This window comes from Filicampus tigris, chromosome 8 (assembly GCF_054856515.1).
Source record: "Filicampus tigris isolate MCC_2025a chromosome 8, RoL_Ftig_1.0, whole genome shotgun sequence".
In the NCBI taxonomy this organism is placed as follows: Eukaryota; Metazoa; Chordata; class Actinopteri; order Syngnathiformes; family Syngnathidae; genus Filicampus; species Filicampus tigris.
The window spans coordinates 23,932,568-23,960,188 of NC_141224.1; the positions used below are offsets into that span (position 1 = coordinate 23,932,568).

General features: G+C 39.6%; 3 protein-coding genes across 10 annotated transcripts in view; 1 reads left to right on the plus strand and 2 right to left on the minus strand.

Annotated features, from left to right (window-relative positions):
* Window positions 1–7,221, plus strand: part of LOC147144114 (zinc finger protein 236) — a 50,345-nt gene extending 43,124 nt beyond the window's left edge. The window contains exons 30-32 of the mRNA XM_086038752.1: window positions 54–183; window positions 2,113–2,286; window positions 6,378–7,221. Of these exons, the coding sequence (XP_085894878.1) occupies window positions 54–183; window positions 2,113–2,286; window positions 6,378–6,499 (426 nt within the window). The 3' untranslated portion in view covers window positions 6,500–7,221. The remainder of the gene's footprint in view (window positions 1–53; window positions 184–2,112; window positions 2,287–6,377) is intronic.
* A 2,743-nt stretch (window positions 7,222–9,964) lies between these two features.
* mbpb (myelin basic protein b) lies at window positions 9,965–26,946 on the minus strand. 4 transcript variants are annotated; one of them, XM_086037869.1, is made up of 7 exons: window positions 26,676–26,946; window positions 16,546–16,650; window positions 16,381–16,407; window positions 15,485–15,514; window positions 12,934–13,017; window positions 12,815–12,838; window positions 9,965–11,150 (listed from the first exon to the last, which is right to left on the minus strand). In XM_086037869.1, the coding sequence occupies exons 1-6, from the start codon at window positions 26,793–26,795 to the stop codon at window positions 12,836–12,838; spliced, it is 369 nt and encodes a 122-aa protein (XP_085893995.1). In that variant the 5' UTR covers window positions 26,796–26,946; the 3' UTR covers window positions 9,965–11,150; window positions 12,815–12,835. The 4 variants fall into 4 exon arrangements, with proteins under 4 accessions (XP_085893995.1, XP_085893997.1, XP_085893994.1 ...); XM_086037871.1 differs by lacking the exon at window positions 15,485–15,514; XM_086037868.1 differs by lacking the exon at window positions 12,815–12,838.
* The window catches only part of LOC147144116 (myelin basic protein-like), a 62,052-nt gene continuing 61,359 nt past the window's right edge, over window positions 26,929–27,621 (minus strand). For all 5 annotated transcript variants that reach the window (XM_086037866.1, XM_086037864.1, XM_086037863.1 and 2 more), the window contains one exon: window positions 26,929–27,227. In XM_086037866.1, the coding sequence (XP_085893992.1) occupies window positions 26,929–27,227 (299 nt within the window). The remainder of the gene's footprint in view (window positions 27,228–27,621) is intronic.

The window sequence follows — 27,621 nt, forward strand, 5'->3', positions numbered from 1 at the left end:
TGTCCCATACATGTACACTATCATTTACTTTGGTTATATTGATCTCTTAATAGGAGCATGAACGAGTGCACCAGCCAGGCCCATCACCCAGCTCCCTCAAACCTAGAGTCTTCAGTTGCTCCTCGTGTGGGAAGGCCTTCCCCAAGTGCAGTCAACTGGAGAGACACAACCGCACACACACAGGTGATTTCAAGAAATGTCTTCATTTTTACACGTTAAGCAGGGTCCCGCTGATTCCTTCTGTGAAAGCAAGTACCATAGTTAACATGATTAGCTCTATAAAGCATAGAGAACACAGTTCTTTCAGTCCATTATCATTTGAATTGGCTCGAGAGTATTTGGATGCCATCGTATTCTTTCTTCAAACCCTTATGGCCTCTTATCCTCTTTTACGTAGAGAGTGTGCAACATTACAGCAATAGCGCCACCATCACGTTGCTGGAATTGCCACCGCAGTCGGTGATGTTGTGTAGAAAGCTGCCAACCACATTAGCATTTAGCACTGAATTTGCTGCTGCCCTATTTACACATACTCTGCTCAACATAAATTAGTAAAAGCCTTTCCATTCAAAGCCATTTTTCAGCGAACACATTTTTAATATGATTAAACTTATTAGAGTGTACTCATTTTTTAAACTTTGCAACATTCAATTATTTTATTCGAAAAACAATGTTGTGCTTGCTATGAATGGCCCACGGGAGAAATTTGGACCATGGTATGCCATAGAAAACATATAGTGTGAGGATTTTCAAGCAATTCTGATGCACAGTAACTATGTCGCTGGCTAACAGGCATAACAGTGTGTGAAGCTTTTCCATCTCTTTGTTGTCAATGTAAAGCAGCTTTGGCATAGCTCAGACGTAAATGTGCGAGTTTGTGCAGTTTTGGCAAACCAAGCATGGTGAAGGCTTTGAATCTCATCAAACAGATTCGGGAAATTCTCAGGTCATTCCCAGACCATTTAAAATGTAGAGCATTTATCAATGGGGTTTTCAGCAGCTCCATATGCTTTTTTGGGAAGCCCCGTTTGAGCATTTATTCATTATCCATGATGGCCAGCTTAAGGTCCATGTACTAGTACGCTACGCTAACAGTTCAGGACACTGTGGTAGGATAACGAATAAATGCTCATGCACATTTATTAGATATCATATCCTCTTTGTTATTTTACTAGTACAGGGGGCCTTAATTTTTCATCATCGCTAGTGGGGCACATTGGACCACGCACTTCCTAACCAGATGTATGACAAAAAATCTTTTAATTGAAATTAAATATGGAGAAAATATTTCCATATATGCTCTTAATATATTTCATTTTCCATAATACATTTCTCAATCGATGTATAAGAGGTCCACTATTAGAAATCGGTCACATTTATTATTTCACTTTATTATTATTTAGGGCTGGGCCGATAGTTTGATATCGATATGCATCGCGATTGACACGTAATCGATACCAATAGAAAAAAATGCCTTTGATAAAACGTTCAATTAAAAAAAAAAAAAAAGAAAAACAAACCCGATCGCAGCATGGTGCGTGATGTAGGCAGCGTGCTTCCGCCTCCAAACATGAAGAAGAAGCGTTTAAACTAGGGATAGACCGATATGCTTTTTTCATGGCCAATATCGATACCGATTATTAGTAGTCAAGGCGGCCGATAACCGATACTTGAAGCCGATATTTATTTGAAGAAAAAGGGGTAAAATGGTGTCAAATTTATGAAAAATAAAAACTCCAACACTTGACTTCATTTAAATGCCTTTAAGCCCATGTTTATTAAACAACTTTAATGATTTACAAGATGTTGAAGCTTTTCTAGACCTTAAAAAATAGACACCATGACCTATTAAAAAAGACTTTGACAGTGGTAGTCGGAGTGGCTGAAACAAATAAATACATTTCAGTAGGAGTCATCTTGATTAGGTTTATCAGTCCTATCATTAATATTGGCATTGTTGTCCATTTCTCAAGTAACTCACACTCTTTCATCAATGGGTCATAGTTGGTGTTTGGCTTTAATGTTTGTAAAAGCACTTGAGTTTTCAGCAGAGCGTGTGAAAAGCAAACAGCCAACTCTAACTCAACTGTGTTTGGTCTCATTGCCCAACAGGCGAGCGTCCCTTCAAGTGTCCTCAATGCGACAAAGCCTTCAACCAAAAGAGTTCTTTACAAGTGCACATGGTGAAACACACGGGAAAGAAGCCCTTCAAGTGTGAGATATGCAGCATCCGATTCACTCAGAAGAGCAACATGAGACACCACATGAAGAGAGCCCACGGCTACGGTGAGCAACTCGACATAATCTCCTACAAGACCTTCACATTCCAATTTCAACAATGGAGAAATTTCCTTACAGAATTACGCTACATGAGAATCAATGGTGATCCCACACACTCAGGGGTGGCCAAGGCTACCCCTTGTCACACTGTGGCCACCCCCATATCTAAGGGGCAATTCAGATTTTTCTACCACATTCACATGCAGTAGTCGTAGACCCCTTGATACTGCGCCACAGGTTTTTCTCTATATTTAGTGCATATTTAAAGCGTAAGTCAACCCAAACATATATTTCTTAAGAATATGTTCAATGCAGGCCCCCTAGTTGAAACACGGCATTCTGATTAGTAATGTATTTCTGGAATATGAGTTAAGCAACAAAATCCACCCGTTTTTAGCCATCTCTAAGGTGCAGTTGCTCAGGGTTCAGGTAACAAGCAATCACAGCTCACCTGTTTTCTGAAGCTGAGCTATCATCGTAATCTGAGCCCTGAGTGTGTGTGTGTGTGTGTGTGTGTGATGACATTTTCAGTCGACAGAAGTGACAAAATGGCCGCCCCCTGAGATGGCTAAAAAGAGGTGGATTTTGCTGCTTAACATTTTCCATATTAATCATATCAACTAGTTGCCCTGCATAGAACATATTCTTGAAAAAAAGATGTTTGGGTTGACTTCCGCTTTAAAGGGCTCACTTCTCCTTTCTTTAAAGCGCTCACTTCTCCTTCATTTAAAGGGGAAGTCAACCCAAACATATTTTCCCCTTTAACATTCAATTCTTACAGTCAGCTTCAATCAAAATTATTACTGTCACACCATAGCAAGCAAACAACATGGCCGAGAAGTAATTCATCCACAGTCATGGTTTCATGAAATAAAATGCACACATATACCAATCTTGCACATACTGACAATACAAGCAAGAACAAACCCATGTTAAAAGCAACATTTAGTTATTGTGAAGAATCAAGAGACTTTTGTGTCATTGTGCTTTTGGGATATGATTTAAATGATTGAGCCATTGATCAGAGTATGTAAAATGCCGTCAGCCATCTGTGATAGTTCATCACGCTGATTATCTGTTAGCTTGCAAATCAGTGCATGAGATTGAAGTAGATGATGATATGTACACAAGAGCAGAGACACTGCAAAGAAAATGGCATTATCTAGTAAATTAATCTCAGCATTGTTTTTTTTGTTTTTTTACCGTCAGGGTGTTTTGTTTTTTGTTTTTTTTAAGACAATAACGAGTGAAAATACTAAGGTTTGCTGGATTAAGTTGGCTTGTTTATTTAATATGGACTGGTGACCCTCGAACGTGTTTCGCGGAGGTAAGTCTCCGTTTCGTTTTAATATCCACATTATAGACACGGTTAGTACTTGGCTCATTGTTTTTGTCATTGCATCACTAATGGCTTTGGACCTTTAAGAAGGCATTTGTGAAGGTGTTGTAGCATAGGGAAGACATTTGCTGTTGTGACGTTTTCAAAGGCTTTTTGCACAATGGTGGCTTCACATGAGCGCTGCCGGCGGCTTTGTGTTTGTACTCTTTTAATCAACACATGTTTTAATTTAGCAATTGAATGTATTTTTTAGGTAGTATTATGTGGACGTGGGTGTGCAATAGCCGTGAAAGGTATAATACAGCAAGCAAGCTGTTTTTTTTTTGTAACTCTTGGAAAGTTGTCATTTTAACACTACTAGGATTCTGCCCGACAGCGATGATATATGTGAACTTTAAAAAAAATATATATATATTTGCATCCATGCTAGAGTTGTCAAACGATTAAAAAATTTGAATCGAGTTAATCACAGCTTAAAAAATATTTGATCGTAATTAATTGCAATTCGAACTCCAAAATGTGCCATATTTTTCTGTAAATTGTTGTTGGAATGGAAAGATAAAAGACAAGACGAATCTATACATTCAACATACCGTTCATATGTAATGTAATGTATTTTTGTATTACAACAACAAATCCTCATGAGATGAAAATTTAAATTTTTTAAATTAAAGTTATTAACATTCAACATTGACACATCCAACAACTAAACGGTGGGCCAAATCAAATGCAAATAACCAAGCTAACATTAGCATATGTACAGTATTTTCTATACCACTGGTGTGTGTCCACAAAAGTCATTTACATTCACGTGTGTGAATTTATTTTCATGAGGTTTTCAAAAATAAAAGTAAAACATTAATAAAATGTCATTTCAAGTTCATAAATTTGATAGAAATACTTGTGAAAATTAACCCTTTGAGAAATTCGTAATTAAGTCAATAAAAAAGTGAAAGTAGAAATAAATTTGTTCTTTTTAAGATGAGTCCAACCAAAAATAACCGGGTAGCACCTCCATTTAAACCCGGGGTGTCCAAACTTTGGAGGGCCACATATGGAAAAATCTAAGGAGGCAAATGCTGCTTTGACGTCTTTCGTTTAACAACTAAACCAAATCATCAATGTAGGTGAAGATATGTGAAACTGTCTTATATTACTGTGTAGCAGAGGTGGGTAAGTCAGCCCGTCACTAAGTTCCCGTCACTATTTCAGGCTGACCCACGTAGGCCTAGTCTGTCCCTCATCGGTGACAGGCAATCGGCACCGAGAACATAATTTCCATGTCACACGCAGGCACCGCACAAGCAGACACGCCACCAAATAAAGAAGAAAAAAAATACAACAAAAACAACAGACACACGCACAGTATGGTGATCAGTGATATAAAATCAAATGTGACACGTCATTGCGGTCTGTGGGACCCAAAAGTCGGTTTTATTTTTTATATGTTATTTATATATTTTTTTATATATTTATTTTTTTATCGAACCAGAATCGAAACGGAATTGGAATTTGAAGCGGAATCGTTCAAATTCAAACGATGCCCTACCCTACCCTAATCCACGCTATGTTTTGTTCTCAGTCATTTGTACCCCTGGCAGTGACTTCTACATTGCCAATAATGAATGTGTCGTAATGCTACATAATGACTTTTAATATACCCATGAATAGCGTAAATGCTTGCAATTCACACTACGAGTCTAGAGCAGGGGTGTCCAAACTCAATCCTCAAGGGCCCCTGGCCTGCCTGTTTTCCATCTCAGCCTGCTCCAAAACCTGATTCAAATGATCAGGATCGTTAAAGCTTCTTCAGGGCTTGCTGATGCGCTGATCATTTCAGTCAGGTGTGTTGCAGCAGTAAGAGATGGAAAACAGGCAGGACAGTGACCCTTGAGGACCAGAGCGAGACACCACTTGTCTAGAAGGCAACCAGCGGGTGATCTAGAGGGATTAATTTTGCACTCCCTACTTTTCAGTTTTTTTTATTTAAAAAAAAAAAAAAAAAAAGTTTGTTCCACTTCACGATCATGCCTCACATGGTGTTGATTCTTCACATAGAAATCCAATTTCATATCTTTGTTTGAAGCCTGAAATATGGCAAAAGGTCAAGAACTTCAATGGGGCTGTGTTTACTACAAAAGTTTCTACAAAGAGACCAAAAATCCCTTCCTGTGCTCAGGTCATTTCCAATGTGACCTCTGTTTGTGTTTTTGTGACAAAAGTGGTTCAGAGACCATAACAGACTTGTTGGTTGCAATTTCAAACAAACCACCTTGTGGCCACACATCTCCACTATGTGTTTGGGCCTGTGATGAGGCACACACCATTGAGTTAGTGCTCCCCAATGTGGTAGCAAACGAAAATGGGATTGAAAACCGTGCTTGGTTTTCACTATTTTATTACATGAAAAACCACAGAACCATCTGGTCCAGGAGTGCCGTTTCACTGAGGGAATTTGCACTGTTGTTTATCTATTTTAAAATACCAAGATCCATATGAGCTCTCTTTTAATGGCAGCCAAATACATTTAGTAATACACAGTTCATTTTGCATTCTGCATTCGTATCCTAGCTGATTACTAGGTGACAGGCATAATAGTTCCATGTGAAAAAGCAGACGAAATGGAAATACGTCATGTTGCAAGATTGTGAAGGATCTGATAAATGTTCTCAATTACTCTGGATAAAATAAATGATGACTTTTGGTCTATCTTTTGTACTGTATTTGAGTCGCACCCTTTATTTTTTCATCATCACAGGTCAAATTCAGGATGTGACCTTGCGCCAAGAAGAACCAACTACTCAAGTCACTGTAACCCCTGAACTTGACCTGGAAGTGGTCCCTGAGTCATCTGGAGATTGGCAGAATGTTTTCCCATGAGTCAGCCCACATCACACAAATCATTGCTGAGAGTTTGACAACAAATCAGCTAACCATCTTGCCTTTGAAAAGTTTTCTTTAACCAAAAAACTGTATTTGCCTTCCTATCTCTAGACATTATTTTCTGCCAATGCTTTACTCTGTGAAGCTTTGAACAATGTGATGTCCCCACAACAAATCAAAGAAAATGTCGAATGAAATTTCAGAGGATTACTTGAAATGGAATGGCATGAAATGGTAACTTCACCAGTTTTTCATTGGGGGTCTCTTAGGAATGGACTTTTATAAGTCCCTTGAGAGGTTTGTTTTGTTAAGTAAGGGCTTCAAAGAGAGTTTAGGAGAGAAGAAAAGCGTAAAGTGCTGCTTTAAAAAAAATTGAAAAAAAATTTGCCTCACGGAGAATGAGACTTTTTATTACCGGCCTGCTCACTGGGGGCAAATGCTGCCAATCCCAACCTCCCCCAACTGTTTATTTTATTACTTTATATACACACATATTTATTATATTAATACATGTTTATATTGTACATATGTGTCTTTTTTTTTTCTGTAGCTCCTTTTGTAAATAGTGAATTACGTTTGTTGATACCGATAGTTGATCTTTCGCAGAATGGTCGTCATCATTTGAGCCTATTACCATGCTTATTGTAAAGCAGATGTATTTTTTTCAGTTTTCTATCATATAAAGATGAACATTAAAGTAATTTTTATACTACCTGAAACCCTCTCATGTTTTCATTCATTTAAATTGTTTTACATCCATCCATTTTCCCTCCAAAAAAAAAAGAAAAACAACCTACGAACTCACCATTTCATTGAAGACACCTGACAGACACTTAACCGGACAGGAGACAAAATATTGCACCACTTCTCTGATTATGCTTTTAGCTACACATGATTTACATTCATGTCGGCTTGGTTAAAAGAATGATGGTTTTCAGACATTTTTCTCACGTCGCGCTGAGCAGCCAGACCTTTTCTTATGCCGCTTTAAGTGCCATTTGCGATGCTATGTTTAGCATTACTCTTTTTCCCTCTACATACAATGAAAAAGTGTACGGTGCATTTTAGCGGTTGACCTGTCGCACATTATATGTAACACGCAACATTTCATTCTTTAAAATTTTACACGCAACACCTTGTTAACTACATAAAAGAAACGTACAGGCTGAAGTCATTGTTGGAGCCTATCCCAGCTGTCTCCGGGCAGCAGACGGGGTACACCCTGAACTGGTTGCCAGCCAATCGCAGGGCACACACAAATGAACACCCCTTCACGCTCACAATCATACCTAGGGACAATTTAGAGAGTTCAATCAACCTACCATGCATGTTTTTGGAATGTGGAAGTAAACCGGAGTACCCGGAGAACACCCACGCAGACACGGGGAGAACATGCAAAGTCCACACAGCAAGGCCGGGGCCGGAATCGAACCCACAATCTCTGAACTGTGAGGCGGACGTGGCAAACAGTTTAGGACTGTGCCGCCAACTCGGGTTTAAATAATTAAAAATTGTTTCATCCACACAAAAAAAGTCTTGCAAGGAAGGTTGAAGGCAGTCAGGTCGGCCGTCTCTGCCGAGGCGGTGTCCATTATTTATTTTTCATGGAGTTGGCAACCCTACTTATGACTGATGTGACTGTGTGTATTTGTTATGTTTGCTGTTTTGAGAATTTTCACCTAAAACCCAACTACGACCGTTTGTCAATAAAAAGAAAAAAAAAAAAGTCTCGTCATTGGAGTGAAATCCAATTTAACCTTGAAGAGCGTCACCCTTTCAAGTGGGGTTCTGCACGTTGACACCTTGGCACCTGGGGAGGTCTCACCAACCAGGGGAACTTGACAGTCCTAGTGGTTTCGAACTTCCATTTCCAGATGACGGCGGCCACTGTGCCTATTTGACCTTCAAAGCAACAGAAACGTTTCTGTACACTTTCCCAGATCTGTGCCTGAATAGGTCTACAGACAAATTATTTGACGTCATCATGTTTGCTTTGTGCCCTGACATGCAGTACAACTGTGGCATCTTATATAGATGGGTATTTTCCTTTCCATATTCTGTCCATCAACTGGATTTACTCCAAGTGGACTCTCATTGAGCTATATAAATGTATGACATTTAGAGTTTTTGTTGTGAACAATGAATTATTGTTCTTCTTATATCAACCAAAAACAGCATCCCCCATTGCCTCAAAAATGGTTTCCTCCCACTATCCCCGACTGGGTTTTGAGCGCTCAAACTGCACGAAACAATATACTGCCTTCAAGTGTTATGGTGTACAGTATGGATCAGTCTTAAACCGGTTTATGTGGCACATTTCTTAACTTCAACCACTCGATACCATCACACTAGTATCATGATCAGTTCTTATTTTTTGCTGCATTTAATCACAGGTCACTATGTTGTTAGGTAGGAGTTATTTGACTTTTTTTCCCCAGTTAAGATTAAGGTGGTCGAATACTGACTGTAGTACCACTCAGTTGAATGAACAGAATTGGAATGAGAGAAGTAAGTCGTGTCATGTACATGTGACAGAGAGGAGCAAAGGGATGTGTTCGCATATGTATTCACAAATCTCAATGTCTATTCATGTGTTTTACATGTTGTACATTGCGTTTCAGATGGAAGTCCAAAAAAAATCAAGTCCATGTACTAGTACTCACTATAGGAGGCTGGCTTACTCCAAAAAACAAAGTATGCTGTTAATATGTGAATAGTCAGTTCCAAAAATATTGGGACATTGTTGAAATTCCTATCTTTTTTACTCTAAACACCACCACAATGGATTTGAAAAAAAAAAAAAAGATGTACTTTCACGGAAGACTCCACATCAGGTGAACAGTGCAGGAATTACAACAGTTTTTATCGTACCTCCCACTTTTAAAGGTCTTAAACGCATTGGTGCAAATTAACAATTATACAGTATCAAACTTCCACTTTTTAACACGTGGTTGGAAATGAATGAATGAACAACGTACTGAGATTCAGTACAAAAAATGATCAAATGTGATCGGGAGCTCCAGTGCAGGTTGCCATTAGATCTACTGCTGATCTCCAATGTTTTTCAAAAGCAGTGATCTCCAAATATGACCAAGAGAGTGGGTTGTTGCTGAATGCTCTTTGTATTAAGAAAAAGAAGAGGTCTGCTGCTGCTTTTCAGAAGAATTAATTAGAATAAAAATGGGTAAGTATGAATGCTTTTTTTTTTTCCTTCTCTCCAGTACGCCCCCCATTCTGCACAGCGTATATTTATGCTCTTCTCACCATAACCTCAGAATACACCCGGGTGGCCTCTCGGAGAGCTTGAGCTGAGTCATGTGCTTAGAAATGAGTCATGGTTTTTGTTTTTGTTTTTTTTGTTTTACATAGTAGGAAAAACATCAAATGTTTGTCTGCTCAGCTGCAAAGACACATAAATCACTTTGCTTTCATTCATGTTCATATAAAGCATCACACACTATGTTTGGGGCTTTTATATGTTTATTTTCAGGTACCGGTAAGTGGCTATTGAATTTATTAAATAGGAAGGTCTTTACATTCATTCAAAGGGTGCATTGGAGGTCGATTTACAGACACATACGCATACACACGCACATTTGAATTCTTCTGGAATAAGGGTGGTCTGCATTTCTGTGAGCCATTATTTGGTTTCTGACATTCGGACAGAAGCACCACGGAATTTTTCACCAACACTTAGTCAGGGAGTACCTTTTTGAAATTGTGTTTTTGTTTGTTTCAGTAATCACAAAAAGAAAACAGCAGTTGGTTTGAGCAGGCAAGAAGAGAGGCTGAAGACAGAAAGAGACTATGAAGAAGCTGATGTTTTAAAGGCAACAACCGCACGTTTCAAGAGCAGCGATGTGCACAGAGGGGAAAATTGCAATGTGCTGTTATACTGCATCCAACTTATTAGAAATGACAAATCTGCGTTGTTTCAGTGCTCATTGCGGAAAGTATTTCAAGCGGTTGAGAATGTCAATCTATAACCACAATCAGTCAAATGACAAACATGTAGATCACATTGAAGACATCACACTTATCAGACACAGGTAGGCGGAATGAAAATATTAGGACCAAAGTGGCTTGACAATAAAGTAAGTGTAGTTAATTGTCACAAAATGATTCCACAAGTTCCTGTTTACGTGCACAGGCAGAGTGGAAAGACATGACACGGACATGACGACTAGACAAAGAGAAGGAGCAGCCTGGTCCAACAAGAAGCAACAACAAGCAAGTTAAGAACTTGAACGGGGCTTTTCCTCTCACACTCCAGGTCTGGTTCTTCTCAGCAAAATTTTTCATGTGTATTTTAGTGAAATCAGACAGAACCGAAACTCAAGCACATATACAGCCGTGGCAGGTGTCAGGGGGTTCATTCAGGATGCACGAGAGCGGCTTCAGGGTCACATTCAGGAAAAGACGTAGGCAAGCAACAGATTGTTTGGCTATCTGCCGGCCAAAAGAGACAACAGGGCAAACCATCAAGACTTACACACTATTATGTGTTATCAGAGTCAAAGGGAAGATTTAAAGGTCACAAAGTTTCATTTTTTTCCTCTCCTTGCCCGCGTTACTCATTCTTGTCCTTGGCTTCTTCTAAGGGGATGTTGGAACTTCAGCGTCTGGCTGGAGAAGAGCTGCGGCTCCCCTGTGCGACAGGTAAGACCAAAGTGATGAGGATATGTTTATAAGTTGTGGTGAAAAGTTCCAGGACTGGTAGTGCAAAAAATATATTTTCAACCCAGCCTGCAAACATGACAGTTTTCCCCTTCAAATTGGCCAAAAAGTCAGCCAGCACATCCACAAAGAGGTCATGCAGTGTTTGCGAGAAGAAGCGAGGGTTGTGGCCGGACAAATAGTGGCTGCTTCACCATGACAACACACCTGTTTGCAATGTTCTGAGCATCCGACAGTTCGTGACTGAGAAGACTATTGCCGTGCAACCTCCCTACTCACTTGACCTGGCGTTGTGACTTCCCCCCACCCGCTTTTTTCCCGCGCTCAAGGGGGTCCGCTAACTCCGCTCAAGTGTGTCAGACTCTGAGGGGAGTGCTTTGAATGAGAAACATGTAGTTTGGATTTTAAATATATCTTTTTTGTCGCCCATCCTGGAACTTTTCTGACAAATATAAAGAAAACAAAATGTAGGCTATTGCTATCAAGTGAGCCCAAGAGCGACATATATATAGAGTTTTTGTTTCCTTAATTCTCTACATGAGCGTGGCAAAATATTGTAAACAGCTCTCAGCATGACCCAATGAATGCCTACACCTCTACAACGACAATAATGAATATGTGAGGTGGATAAGCGGTATACAAGATGGATGGATGGAAAGTTGCATCGAAGAACAGCGTTTTTAAGAAACAAATTTGATGGCGAGACCATAGGGAAAGTTCAAATAGGAAGAAAATTAAGCAAGAACAGACCAAACATTCTAGAATGAAGTTTAAACCTGATACCTCAAGGTCGTTATTAAGATTTTTTTTCCCCTCATGATCTTGAGTCATTTTGGACCGTGTTCATTCAGCATTTGTAATATTGTTTAACTAGGACTATAATGAGCATCCGCGAAAACTGAACCGCGATATATTATATATTATTATGTATTGCAATTATTGTGGATATAATTTGTAGTTGAAGGTGAGCAGAATGTGGACAATATCTTTGCTTAATTCAATAATTACATCAGTGCAAACTACAACTCCAGTGAAGCTATGGTCTGACACCATCAAAAGTGTAAGGTTTGGTCTTTGTGAAGGCATCATTTATCACGCAGCTCTTTTTCTGGATCATATTACATTCATGACGTTTACAATGATAGACCATTGTGGAATAGGGTTCTGGTAATGCTTTTCCATGTCTCATATGTTGGAGTGGTTGATCTGTGATACACAAAGAGTTTTTGTATAAAGTCGTTTTATAAAGTAACATCTTGCAAAACATAGTTACGCTACACTGCATGCACGTTTTTAGATGTTTGTCCTCATTGTGATAGGGTTAGCGGCTAACCGTGAGCCACATGAACCATCCATCCACCATCTGAACCACTTTATCCTCTGAGAAAAATACTTATTAAAAAGAACTGGATGATGAAGTATAATCATGTACAATTAGTGCCCATAGTTGCGGGCCCTGCCATGAGAAGTGAGTAGCATCTCCGGGGCATTAGGTATATGCACTTGCACAAAGCTCAAATCATTTATGCATGCTGATCAATCATGGGTCTTGAAGCTGCTGTGGACTTGATGAGATTAGGATGTTTTCTGAGCTTCTCAACCTTGAACCCAAGCAAGTTACAAGTAGTTACTCACGCCACGCGTCTGTAGTTATCATCACTGAGGTAGAAACAAAAGATAGAAATACAATTTTGGACTCTGAGAAAGAGGAGAGTAATTTAGAGTCTTGTTTATTTATTTATTTATTTATTTACCATTTTGAAGATCCTAGTCAGGGAGCCTTTGCCGTCTCCTCCGCTGGACCTCTTGGCTTTAGCAGACTGTGACTTCTGGTCACCCTGGAAAAAGGATCAAAGGATTCCATTACGTTGGTCAGGATGAAGACGTTTTGTTAGCTTTCATACAAATGAATTTCAGCACAGGGGCTGATGGGAATATAAGGTCAAATTCAGACCAGTAGAGAAGGGGATAAAATAAGATTGATGAAGTGTCAGACAAGCTTGTTTCTGCTACTAAGGAATGGAAAAAAGAAAGTTAAAAGATGACATTGTGAGATGTTAAACAATTTGACATACATGGACATCCCTCCATTTTTTATACCGTTCTACACCATTATTTACTGTATATAGTTAGCTTCTGTGTGTGTTTTTTCTGTTTCAAATGGGCTACCGTAGCTCAGGCTCATGACAGCTTTCGGCCAAAGGTAATTCTGAAGCATTATTATTATTATTATTATTGTTATTATTATTTAAGTGACACCAAGTGAAAGAAACAGATATCCTGTCACTGAGTCAGTCATGTCTTTTTCAAAACCTGCAATAAAAGGAGAGGTTGGCGACAAGAACAGCCAATTTCAAGAAAAAAAAGGCAACAGAATGTTGTTGTTATTGAGCACAGGGGGGCTCACCGACAATGCACAGAGAGAGTTGCGGTGCTCAAGAAATCAGACGTCATTACTTAACTAGACATACTGAGGAGTATGCAAAGTGGCAGGGAGATGAGACAGGGCACTGTCTGACCAATCTTGTTCATGTTCTGAAGAACTATTAATGTTCTGAACTGTTATTAATAAGGTTGAAAAGATTGGATTAGTTGAATACTTTGAACCTCTTTTTTTGTGGCCCAGACACGCCCAGATTCTATCTCCATTGGTCCCCACATAAATTGAGTTTGAGACCCGTGGTGTTGAGGTTTGGAGTTGATGCAATGGAGGATAATGATTTCACTGTTTCTTGTTTTAGTAATGATGGTGTTCGTCCTCTCAAGTATGCAAAATGTCTCCGTCTCTTTGTAATCTATGCCATGCACAGTTATACTTTGCTGTCGGATATTTCTTTGCAACATGTGGTAGTGTTAAGAGGTGGATTACATCTGAAATGCACCTCATGCCACTGGACATACAACATACGCATACAAACATTCTCACTCACATTCACGGCTATGGACAATTTGGAGTCTTCAATTAACTACTTTACTCATAATGTTCCCTGTACTTCTGACAAGTGTGTCAAAAAGATACAACAGACGGTATTATGATTAGATTTTGTGTAATTACTGTTACTGTTGTATTTTCTTGAGATAATGGATACGCTGACCGCTAGCCGACACTGACAGCATGACAGACAAAGAAAGAAAAACAATACTAATCAGCTCACAAGGAGTCTGTTCAATGTTGTCTCGGCAGCCTTTTGTGTTCATTTCCTGATACCCTATTGAGCGCAATTTATTTTGGAAACATTTCAATACAGAACTGTTTGCAAATCAAAACACGTCAAACACACCAAAAAAACTCTTCATCCCATTAAAGGTTTTCATATTGAATTTGCGTAAAGGCACGTTCTCAGGGTTCGCTCCAGTGCTACAAATGTAAATGCTGAGAATCAAGTGGTTTTCAAAAAGAGTGGCCATGCCTTGAATTTGACTGTTAAGGTACACAGTGATGTATTATTTCGTGTTGTATGTCTTTTAAACAATAAACAAATGATTACTTTTCACTCTTAGCCCCATGATAGCCTGTCTCAGCATTTACATGTCACCTTCACAGCGCAATCCCAACTAGTGTGCCACAATTAATTAGTAATCACCCAACTTCATCTAAATGGGCTGAAATTTATTATTTATTTACTACAAATCATGTATCTCTGTTCATCTAGCTAGCTATCTATTCCAGTGACGTATAGTGAAAGACAGAACAATGAAACGTTCTTCCACTAGATGGCAGAAAGTACATAATTAAAGGCACACCAGTGTGTGTGTGTGTGTGCTGTATGTGTATACTGTACAAGCAACATGAAAGTCCCCGTTGTCTGACCTATCAAATCGCCCTAATGTCTTTTGATAGCTGTACACCGCCCACAGGGCGAAATTTAGTGGAGGTTGCTGTCATGTCCTTTGATGGATTATCAGCATTATGCCCTTAGTTTATTCAATAGGCGTTCATAGCATGTCTCATTATCAACATGCAAGCGAATTGCAGTTTCAAGTAGGTTTCAAAGTTGCAATCCTTTGGTACCACATCCATCATAATGAATATTATCTTTCACAGCTACGTTTCATTTACATGAACAACACAAACAAACTCACATGCACATCCGCGTTAGTCAAGTGGGTGAAGATGGTCAAGATTTTTTTTGTTTTTAATGGACTGTAAGTCAATGAGGCAGAATGGCTGAAGTGCTCGATGTAGACTAAAGAAAAACAGATTTACAACATCAGGCGTGAAAGCTTGATCGAATGACCTTGCTTGACCCAATGGTTCAATAAGCCATGATACCACTGGATATTTGCTGTTGTTAAAGCACCTACCAGACCTATCTTGGCTGCTAGTCCTCTCCACTGGAAATGCCCAGAGACAAGAGACAGGGACGGGACAGGAAGTAAAAGGGAGAAGGAACTGTTAGAATTGCCAGTCTGTCTGAGGGTAGGGCAGAAGTCACAGGGTCATGCGGGGTGGCAAGGGGGAATGAGAAAAGATACCAGGAGAAGGGGTTGAGGAAAAGGAGAGCAAAGCGGAGGCTAACATTAAAACGGACACACTATAACACAGAAAAGTGAGGAAAGCGTCACTGTATCTAAAATATTTTAAGATTTAAATTGCTCTCTTTAAAAAGCCAATCCCGCTATTTCTTAAAGTGGAAGTCAACCCAAACTGATTTTTTTTAAGAATATGTTCTATGCGGGCCCACTAGTTGAAACACGGCATTCTGATTAATATGAGTTAAGCAGCACAATCCACTCCTTTTTTAGCCATCTCAGGGGGCGGCCATTTTGTCCTTTCTGTCAACTGAAAATGACATCACAACTGCTCAGGGTATCGACCAATCACGGCTCACCTTCAGAAAACAGGTGAAACATGATTAGTCGTTACCTGAGCCCTGAGAAACTGCGATGTCATTTTCAGTGGAGAGAAGTGACAAAATGGCCGCCCAAGAGATGACTAAAAACGGATAGATTAACTCTTATTCCACAAACGCAATACTTATAAGAATGCCTTCTTTCAACTAGTGGGCCTGCATAGAACATATTCTTGAAAAAAATGTGTTTGGGTTGACTTTTACTTTAAACTTAATGTCCACATCTTCAAATGTGAGATTCAAACCCGACAAAGCACTGCTAATGCTGCTCTCATTTTTGCATCCTAATCAACGTTATCCATTCGGTGTAAATGCATGTGTGCCAAATGTCATATTATGCAGACTCACCTTTGACTTTGGAGGGGCGGGAGAAACCTGAGAGAGATTTAATGGGAGAAAGGAAGAGTTTGGACAGAGTTAGTGAGAGTGCATACAAAGTAGAAGAGTTGCGAGGAGGAAAATTGGCTCCTCAGAGTAATTCATGGGAGGCCGTCTGAGCTGCACTTGACTCACGATGGTGCGGAAGAAATGGACAACCGCATTCTCTGGCCCCCGCTTACGAGGGGACGTGGCAGACGCTTTCTGGGTGGTGGGAGAGAGGGCACCACGGAAGGACCCCTGGGAAGAGACAAAAATAGTGGACAAACAATGATATACCAATGTGCTCAAATGTTTCCTGTTAAACAGTCACAAAAGACTTACAAATTACATACTGCGATGTAGGCAAGGCAGCTTTATTTATATAACACATTTCATACACCAGGCAACTCAATGTGCTTCACACAAGCAAAGACACAACACCTAAAAACATTTACAGTCACAATAGCTCACGACTTTCAGAAGCAAAGCAGAGAAAACAAAAGTAGCTCACGAAAATAACTAGAACATACATTTACAACATTTAAACATTTTAACAGAAGAATTTAAAAACATTTAAAAGTAAAGGAATAGATGTTTACTGTGAACTCTGGGCTCCACTAATTGACTAAGTCTGCAGATCTCAGAGCCCTACAGGATTTTGTTCAATCAGCATTTCTTTAAACCTAGTTATATTAAACAACGTTGTTCGAATGGGATGGGTGGGGGGGTCATCTGATGCTGCTGCGATGTGACGGACCAGCACGTCTATCCGCCTATGACAGACACACATTTTGTAGACGTTAAACCAAAGATGGGAAACTTAAAAAAATAGATGGACTAAGCATAGTCGGAAGCCCAATTTTCCATCTAGAATCTGTAATCGTCTATCATCTATTTTCGCAGTGAGGCTTCCGTTTCCCATTTGCCACGGACGAGGCTTTTTGACAGCTTCTGGGTCCAAAAAGGAGACGCATTACGTCTGGACGCGGTGAGGCTTCCATGCCACGGTGAGTCTTGTTTACAATGATTGGCGGACCGACCATATAGGCGATTACTATTTGGTCCAGTCGGACAAAAAGGCGGATAAACGGACAGCGGAAGGGTACCCCGGCTGCAGGCAATAAACGGACCAGTAAATTTGAGTAAAATGCCCAGCTCTGGTCAATTTATAAATAGCTCGCGTGCTGAAAAGGTGTGGGCACCCCTGCCTTACAACAATATAGGAGGTGGTATTAGCAATGTAATTACTGTAATTTGCTTATTAGGTGGTTTGACATTACTACTGTCCACGCCTTGCATAAAGAAGCATAGCCTTTAAGTTTGTGTTTGGGGTAAGAAAACATCTAAAGTACAATTATGACTTATCTAAAACAATATTTGATCCCAGCAAGTTGTTTAATTAGAGCAACATAATAAATGAGCTACATAAAGGAATCAGGGATAGAAACGATCAATTGTTATACCATCATTATTGTTGCAGGCCACGGGAGGGAAAAATAAATACTTTTCCGCCCAGGCAGTATGTTTGTTAGCCATCCGTTTCTCTGACCTCATTAATGTAACACACTAATGCTTGTGATTAGATGTGGTGTGTGGAACAAAGAGAAGGGTAATCAGACCACACATAAAGAGATTATAATGGTTTATAAAGGGCTTTTGATGTGCGTTTTTGTCATGTATTTATAGTTTGAATAGTGCATCCACCTACTTGCTGAAGCCCTACCGGTGACCTCTTTATGATGTTCTCTTACTTAAACCTATTTGTTCTCAAATGTAGCAGTCGATTATCATTTTATGTGATGATAGGAATTTGATGAGATCAAAGGAGGGATATACAGGTAGAAGAACCTCTCAGTGTGTGGCCGTTTGCCTTTGCATTTTTAAGTAAGATTTTAGAAAAACTGGTTTTCATCCAGTTGAATCATTTTTTAAATACAAATAATATTTTGGAGAAATATCAATCTGGTTTTAGGATGAACCACAGTACGGAGACTGCGCTTTTAAGGATTTTAAATGATATTAGGTGCACTGCAGACGTGAGAAAACTCACAGTCTTGGTGCTACTGGATCTAAGCGCTGCTTTTGATACAGTAGATCACCAAATTTTATTAAATAGACTTAAAAATCTAGTGGGCATATCCGGTACTGTTTTTAACTGGTTTTATTCCTATCTCACAGACCGATATTTCTTTGTAAGTATGGATACTTGTTCCGCCAAAACCCATGAAATTAAATGTGGGGTTCCCCAAGGTTCGATTTTAGGCCCCCTACTTTTTAATCTTTACATGCTTCCCCTTGGGGATGTCATCCGGGGACACGGCATCAGCTTTCACAGCTATGCTGATGACACGCAGCTGTATATTGCCGTGTCTCCTGATGACACAGGACCCATTGATACCCTTTTAAATTGCATTTTAGATATCAAGTCATGGATGGCAGATAATTTCCTACAGCTCAATCAGGACAAAACTGAGGTTTTAGTTATCGGTCCCGAAGGTCAGAGAGAGAAGCTTTTACCAAAACTACACATTTTTAATCCCTCACATTGTGTGAAGAACCTTGGCGTCATTTTTGACTCTGAGCTCAGTTTTATTCCTCATATTAAAAATGTAACCAAGATTGTTTTTTATCACCTAAGAATATCGCCAGAGTCCGCCCGTTTCTCTCTCAGGCTAACACGGAAGTGCTGATGCATGCTTTTGTTTCCTGTCGTTTAGATTACTGTAATGCCCTGCTCTCTGGCCTCCCGAAAAAGAGCATTTCACCATTGCAACACCTGCAGAATTCAGCCGCTCGGGTGCTGACGAGATCCAGAGGGCGGGAGCACATTACGCCAGTTTTGAAATTGCTGCATTGGCTCCCTGTGTGTTTCAGGATCGATTTTAAGGTACTTTTATTAGTTTATAAATGTGTTAATGGTCTTGGGCCATCTTATTTATCTGATTTGCTTTTATCATACCAACCCTCGCGGATCCTGAGGTCCTCTGGCGCCGGCCTTTTATTCATTCCAAGGGTGAGGACAAAATGCATGGCGAGGCTGCATTCAGCCATTTTGGTCCTCACCTTTGGAATAGCCTGCCAGAGGACGTCAGGTCTGCAGAGACTGTTGATATTTTTAGGAGGAAGCTCAAGACACACCCTTTTAGTTTGGCTTTTAACAACTTTTAAATAATTCATCTTTTCTTTTGATTGAAGATTATTTTTTATCTTATTTTACTAATTTTAGTTCTCAGACTATACGACTGTTCTGTCTTTTAGTTTTGTTGCTCTCTGCCGTTGTCAGCTTTTAGCTCCAGTGTTTCCTCCGCTTTGAGGGAGGGGTGGCTGCCCTTCCCACGGGGGCTGTCATCGCAGGGACCCCTTGGGTCTGGGTGGCCGGCGGCCTCTACACTTTGTGTGGGGTCCGCCTGTGTAATCCGGGCCTCTATGGTGGTGGCGCCCCTGTGGCCGTGGGCTGTCATTCCCCTCGGCGCGGAGAGCTCCCCTTGGGTACCCTTTCCTCATATGGTTTCTCTGTGCCTTGTCATGTCTTTTTAACAAATTTTATTAGGTTGTGCACTTTGTGTGGGTGTGTGTGAATGATTGCTGATGTACTAATGGATATCTGTCTTGGGTTTGTTGGGAGGGAGGGCATGAACGGATTTTTTTTGTTCTTTTTTCTTTTTCTAATTATCTATTTATTTCTTATTATATGTATATTTTTTAATGTTTTGCTTTGAATGTTTTACAGCACTTTGAGTTGCATTTTTATGTAGGAAAAGTGCTATATAAATAAAATGTGATTGATTGATTGATTCTCCAGCTAAGCACAGGAAGAAAACATCTCAGACTTTGTATGATTCTCTCCAATGCAATGTGTGCCTCCTCATATAGCTTTCTTAAAAGCATAGGACACAATACAGCTCAGATTCAGAAAACGGGTCAGCCGTGATTGGTCGTTGTGAGCAGTTGCGATGTCATTTTCAGTCGACAGAAGACAAAATGGCCGCCCCCAGAGATGGCTAAAAATGAGTGCATTTTTCTACTTAAACTTATATTCCACAATAGTAAAATTAACCAGTATGCCGGGTTTCAACTTGTCAACGCAAACATTTTTTTTCAAGAATATGTTCTATGCAAGCCCACTAGTTGAAACAGGGCATTCTGATAAATATTGCGTTTGTGGAATAAGTGTTAATCCACTCGTTTTTAGTCATCTCTGGGGGCGGTCATTTTGTCTTCTGTCGACTGAAAAAGTATTTTTATTTAATTGTCACTGTTTTCCATGACTTCTGATTTCAAACTCAAATTGCTGTTAAAATATTTGATAACAATGAAATGCAGAAATGCATGGGTGGTGTGATAAGGTCATTGTAAATTTACAGTGGATATAAAAAGTCTACACACACCCCTGATCAAGTAACATGTTTTTGTGATAAATAATTTCTAAACTTTTCCCCTCATCAATATAACCTATAATATATAATACTAACTCAACCCAACAAAAAAGGTATTTGAGAGAATAAGAAAATGACATAATGAGGTGCCAAATCTGCAACCACCCCAAGCTTAACTGGGAACCAATCACATTCAAACTTATGTTAAATGGGAGTCAGCACCAAGCCACCAACATCATTTAAAGTGCCAAACCCAAATAAAGCTCAGCCCTTCAAGCCAACTTTTCCTGATATTTTTGTACTCACATCTTAGAGCATAGTCTGAAAATAGCTTCCAGGGCATGTCATCAGAGGGACCTCATTGTTGAAGGGTATCTAGAGTAGGGTGTCTCTACTCTAGTCCGCAGACGTCAGAAATACCTTCTTCTTGATTTGTTTTTGTGGTCTGCAACACTGTGCAAACAACTCATACAGTACTTTAGTGGAACAGAAATGGCTGTTGCATCAAATATTTTTTATCCAATTAAATGATTAATTACAAAGCATTGAATGAATGTTTTTTTTAATTTATTTTTTTTAACTCTTAATTATTTTACAGGCGAACAGAATATCTGCTGATGATGTTCTAGTGTTAATTAAACTAAATACGCCAAACGGTCATATGATTCATAGCTGTGACAGCCGCATGTTGCCAGAAAGTTCACAAAATTGTTTGTTATCCACTTTGTATGCGTTTTAAAAAAAGTAAAAGGAACGATTAACTAGTTTGCTGTTTTTGAAAGAGTGGCATGTATTCTATTCAAAAATTCCATTATCTATTTAGAATTTAGGTTAAAGATCAAGTTGTGTATTGCAGCATAGAAGAAAGGGCAGGCTAATGATCACAAGCGGCTGGCCTGAGGTTGGATGCCATCATGAGGTCACATATATCACTTCATAATACATGATAGTGAATTCAGCACTGAGAGGCCATGAATAACAATTCACTAAACTCATTCGTGGGTAACACTTTCCTATCTATTCTATTCTTTCATTCTCTGTGCACCATTTGAATGATGACACATTTGAAAGAGATCAATTGTTCTTCCACTTGCTCAATTTTCTTTTTTTATTTACATGTACTGTACTTTCCGAGTGACACGTATCCAATGTCGCTGTAGTCGAGAATGCATGAAATAACTCACCCAGAAAAACTCCATAAGCGTCAAACCCGGGCAGGGACCGGACAGAAGTACATAAAAACTAACACAAATATTGAACATTACATACCTCACATTGATTTAAATGAGCGTAACATCCAAACGGGACGGACTTAATGATTAGGCAAACACATGAAATTGCCTGGGGCCGCAAGATTTCCATGTCGCAGAAAAATGAATACAGTTTTCTTTTATTTCAAACAGATATTGTTGTACTTTTAATTCACATGCCTAAAATCCAAATGCTGAACCTATCATGATCGTTTCGAGAGAAAGAATGACAGTTCTGTATTCGTCAAGAGCGCATGTAGTTCAAGGTGTACCCTGCCTACGGCCTGATGACAGCTGGGATAGGCTCCAGCACGCCCGCAACCCAAGTGATGTTAAACAGTTCGGAAAATGGATGGATGGATGGACACTGTATAGTGTGTGTGTGTGTGTGTGTGCTGTGCTTGGTTCTTTGCACTGGCATGCTACTCACAGAATATACTGTGCTGGTGTACAAGTACATGCAGGTTTTGCATTGTTTGAACCTTCAAATTCAACAGCATTGGTGATGTTGTCTGTGCCTGATAACATTCCGATCTGTTACTGACACCATTTCCACTACAAAAGCAATTTGTAATTAGGTTGAGGGTGAAATGTATGAATAAAGTAAACCACACAAATAGAACAGTCAGATGTGAAAAGTTAGGCACCCCATCTGAACAAGACCCCGTTTCCATTATCATGAATTTAATGAATGTCTTAACAAATATAAAATGTGGTTAGATTTGGTAGTTTAGGCTAAGTACACATTATCATAAAAGTAGTAAAACAATTACCGGTAGGTTTTTGTCGTCCTCTAAATACAGTGTTTTGGGGGTTTCTCAAAGTATGTTAGGAATTCTGGTTGACACTCTTTAGCATTCAAACACAGTACAAAGCTGAAATAATTCAAATGATGGAGCTGCGAAGACATTTTAGGAACCAAACGAAGTTCTTTTTGATTTGTTTTTCCATTTACTACACTATAATATGAGAAATGAGCAGCTTTGTTTTTCCATCACCAGGTACTCCTTGTTCATTTTTTCTTTAAAAAAAAAAAAAAATTAGGTTTACATTGACTTGACTCGTAATGCGTGATGCATTAACCTTTTTTTTGTGATGCATAATCGTGATGCACAAGGAGAATGTATAAACAGTGTTGGAATATGTTGTTTTAAAAGGTGAAATTAAAATCAAATACCTATTTGAGGTGTTTTGGCATATGAGTTACTTAGATAATTTAAAGCATAGTTACTGTCATCAACATAACACCCAACATGGAAAAGCATGTCAAGTTGCTTAAAAATAGAGCAACAGAGTTATTTTTTGGTCAGTATTTAGGACGAGGCAAACAGAAGAGGCACAACAGTGAAGGCAATTGGGCAGCAAAGCAAGAAAAGAAAAGCTGAAGGTGTTGTTAAAGATTTTTAATCAAGCAATAATCAAAAAGCTGAGAACAGGTTCAGGCGAGGAACAGTTCACTGGTTTCAGTAAAGAGTTCACAGCAATAAAATACAGTACCAGTATCCACTGTAAAGTTGACACTTGGAGGTCAAAGACGTGAACCTGAGGCAAGCGACTGATGTGAGGGAGGGAGAGTGTGCCCCTGCTCCCTCCTCCATCCAAGACACAAGGGTTAAAAGACTCATTTTGTTGTGAATCTGAGCTTTTTTGCTAGAACCGGATTCATATAACCACTGTTCAACAAGACAAATTCCACAATTCTTTTTGTTAAAAGCTAAAATTCATGCAAAAAAAGTCTTTCCCACTGTACATGTTTTAGCATCAAAATACTCACACAAGAGGCCAGTTTGTCTCCATCTTGCAATGCACTTAATATGGCCACATAGAGCAATTGGAAGTTGCAAAACCTCTGAAATAAAGGTAATTGGATATACAGTATTTCAATACCTGCAAACCTTTCGAAACTAAACAGAAATGGATATTTAAAATCCAAACAAATACCTGGACAAGTCCTATTTCATACGGGCTTTAACAATTGATTTAATGTCTTTGTCCAGTAATTATACCTGTATATAAAAAAATAAAAATCTCTTCTTTCTTGATGTGACTGAAAAGTGTCTACAGCAGAAAGTGCTGCTTCCTATTGGCTTGAGGCAATTGCATCTTAATTACTTGAACACTAATTTTATGAAGGCAAACCCTTGGTGAGTACATATATATCCATATACACACGTATGTGTATTTACTGTAAACTTTTTAAATTATGGTATGCCACTTGTGAGAAAATTGATGAAATATTGATTGCAAAATTAGTATGTTGCCTAACATGAAATTTCACAATTTGTTTCATTAACATGTCCCTGACAAGCTTATGATTTTACCAAAGCAGAATAAAAGTCAGATCAACAGAAATGAACAAAATATTGATGGCAAATGTCTACTAATGGCTGTCCTGACAATATCCCAAAATGTTTATCCATATCTGACATCACAATAGGTTGGAGGGAAGATGCATTTTCACACTTCTAAGGGATCTCCTTGCTATTATCTGTCCAAAACATGCAGATATGTGCTCTAGCAGGACTAGCAGGGAAAGTAATAAAATAATGGGAAATAGTTTGTGGCACAGTTTCTCCCCGGTAAAGTCACCGTGCTAAATGAAAAAGAAGTGGCAAACAATGCTAAATCACATGAGTCCAACATCTGCGTCCTCTTTCCGCCAAAACTATAAGAGGCTTGTTTTGGATTCAGCTTCATTGTATCACAGCTGTGATGTCATAACTGAGGAGACTTTGGCCTATCAAATTTAGAACTGGAAACTAGTGGATGCCGCTAACTACCGTAGCAACAAAGATAGCCGCTAAACTAAACATTGTTTTGCTTTTTACTCAATGACACGCATCATAATAATGCAACTGAGTGTAGTTACTGTTAGCTAAATGTTGGGATCCTGACAACACGAGTGGAATGCTGTATATCAATACAGTTAGCTACAGAAGTATTTGGACAAAGATTTTTTGTTTTGCCTTTACGGTCCTCCGTTTACCTACGACATTTCCCCTATGACTAGCGTACTGAGTCTGCAAGTCTACCACGCGGGTAAAGGAATTAAGTGGTTGACTCTTTTTCATGTGATTAATTTACATTTATGGAAAAGGTGACCCCAAAAGGCAGTAGCTCATTGAGCAGCACAGGCTTGCGAGTGTCAGCAAACGTAGCAGATGTTTTTTGGGCAGGATTCGTTAAAGTTTGCAAAGATGTTCGCAAACAGTTTTTCTTGTGGCCATCAAATTTTGAACACATTCAAACTGTCTTTGACAAGAAAAACTGTTTGCAACCCTGATTCACTGCCATTGACGTATTTATTTGTCTTTTCACAGTCCAGCCATTCATTCCCAGGAATTTATTTGTATATATTTGTTTCTATTTTTTCAAACGTTAGGGTAAGGGAGGGTCTCAAAATGTCTGGCAGTGAAGGAGTTAAAACTGTTTGCGAATGTCTTTGCAAACTTTAACCAACTCTGTCAAAAAAAACATTTGGGCCATGCGCAAATACCCACAAACCTTCGCCGCTCAGTGAAATACAGGCTAAGCGGGACAGGCCGAAAGGAAAAAAAACAGAATTTCATGTTTATGAAAACAAACAACCAATCGTAGTCATATTCACACTTGAGGGACGATTCACATTCTTCAATATAGCAAAGTTTTTGATTGTGGGAGGAGGGGGGAGTACCTGCCGAAAACCAACACAGGCACGGGGAGAACATGCAAACTCTGAGCTGTGATTCGTCGGAGCCGCGAGGCAAAAGTGCTCTGCCCTTGTCCAGCGTGCTGCTGTGACATGAATCACTTTCCCAAATTCTGCCCATGATTCACATGCATCCAGAACTGGAGGTAAACTACACAAAACGGCTGTAATTCATACCATGGGGGTACACAAAGGCAAAATGATTCAAATGCTCCCATTGTCCGAATAGTTCTGAATCTATGTTTTCGAGTAGCATATCTTGCTGTCTAATAAAAAGCATGCTTCGCCAATTTTTTGTTTTTGTTTTCAGTTACGTCCTGAAAATAAAGCAAAGTAATATCAGCCCACTACATTTTAGTGATTTGCTTTCATTGGACTGCAACACTGTGCTCCTCAGTTATATATGATATATAGCTATTATTTTGCACTCCAGCTTTAAAAGTCACCAAGGGCCAAACATAAAAAATACCATATTGCAGATTTGTAATAATCTTGGCAAAAAGTTGAGTCTTTCACAATCATTTTGGACATCCCAAACCCGTCGACTCTTAAATCCAGATCGTAAAATGTTTAAATTAAACAGAAGCATTGCAATTATATCACCTGTACAACATTAACTAAATACAACCAAACAATAATACCACAGATTTTAGTACCATTCAAACAAAAGCATTAGAACATAGAAACATATCCATAAATGATTCAAAATCACAACCTTTGTGATAATAAAACAATATAAGCATACAAGCCAGCCAAAGTTATTTCGATGAAAATTCACAACCCAAAGACAGCAAGTGACTGTGAAATTGAACGGAACACCAAAGCCAATTCGGATGATTTCTTTCTTTGGACCAAATTATTTTGAGATTTGTTAAAGCGCCGGAAGCAAAAAGTGGTTCTGGAAGAGAATTGATTGAATGAACTGAGATACTTGGGAAGTTTTCACTTCAACTATCTCTGCCCCCTCACCTTGCTCTTCTTCTTTTTATCCGCTCCAAAGAATTTTCCAATCTGATCCAGAACGCCGGGGTTCTTCTTCCTGCGGCCCAACCCGAAGGCGGCCTGTGCGGAGCTGCTTGCGGATGCCATGCTTGTGAGAGTCGGAATTAGTGGTGAAGTTGTCAAAAGTGGGGGCTCACGTCTCTCTTTCAAACGAGAGAGCGACCGGCAGAGGATGGACGTGAGATGAGATGAGATGGAAAGGGAGGGAGGAAAGGCTAGCCTAGTCTAGGTCCTGTTCGGGGCTCTCCGACCCGCACTCTGAAGCCGCTCCGCTGTGCTCCTGGATAGTCTGCAGCTCGTCCGATTCAGAGGGTCGGTCTTTGAAGGTGTTGTCCTCTCGGCCCGGGGCATCTCGGGAGAAGAGGCGGGCCAGGTGGGGGCGCGGTGTGGCGGCGTCAGGGTCAGCTGTGCTGGCGGAGGTCCAGGCCGGGCGGGGGCCCTCAGCGCCTGTGGAGTCAGTCACCGCCGGCTTCTCCGAGATGCTGCCATTGTTCTTGTTTGCATCTCTCTCACCCGTTCCTGCAAAGAAACAACAGCGGTCACTTATGGGCTCGGGCCTGCATGGCACACAGCACACGACAGGAACACAATGGGCTCTTTTGACGGCGCTGCGCCCTTCCTGCTGCTGGGTTAAGAGGTCCAAAAACATCAGCATTTGAACCACGATGAACCTTGACTGATCTGCTAAGAGGGAGATTCATCTCTTTTTTCCAGACTCATCTTTATTACACAGTACAGAGGCGCAAAAAAACTTATTTATCCTCTTAAATTCTTACTTTTGTTTGCATGTTATCCCACTTAATTCATTCACAGCCCAGCCATTCAATCCCAGGAACCTATTTTTTCAAACGTTAGGGTAAAAGAGGGTCTGAAAATGAATGAGTTAAATCTTTAAGATAAGTAAATAATCGTA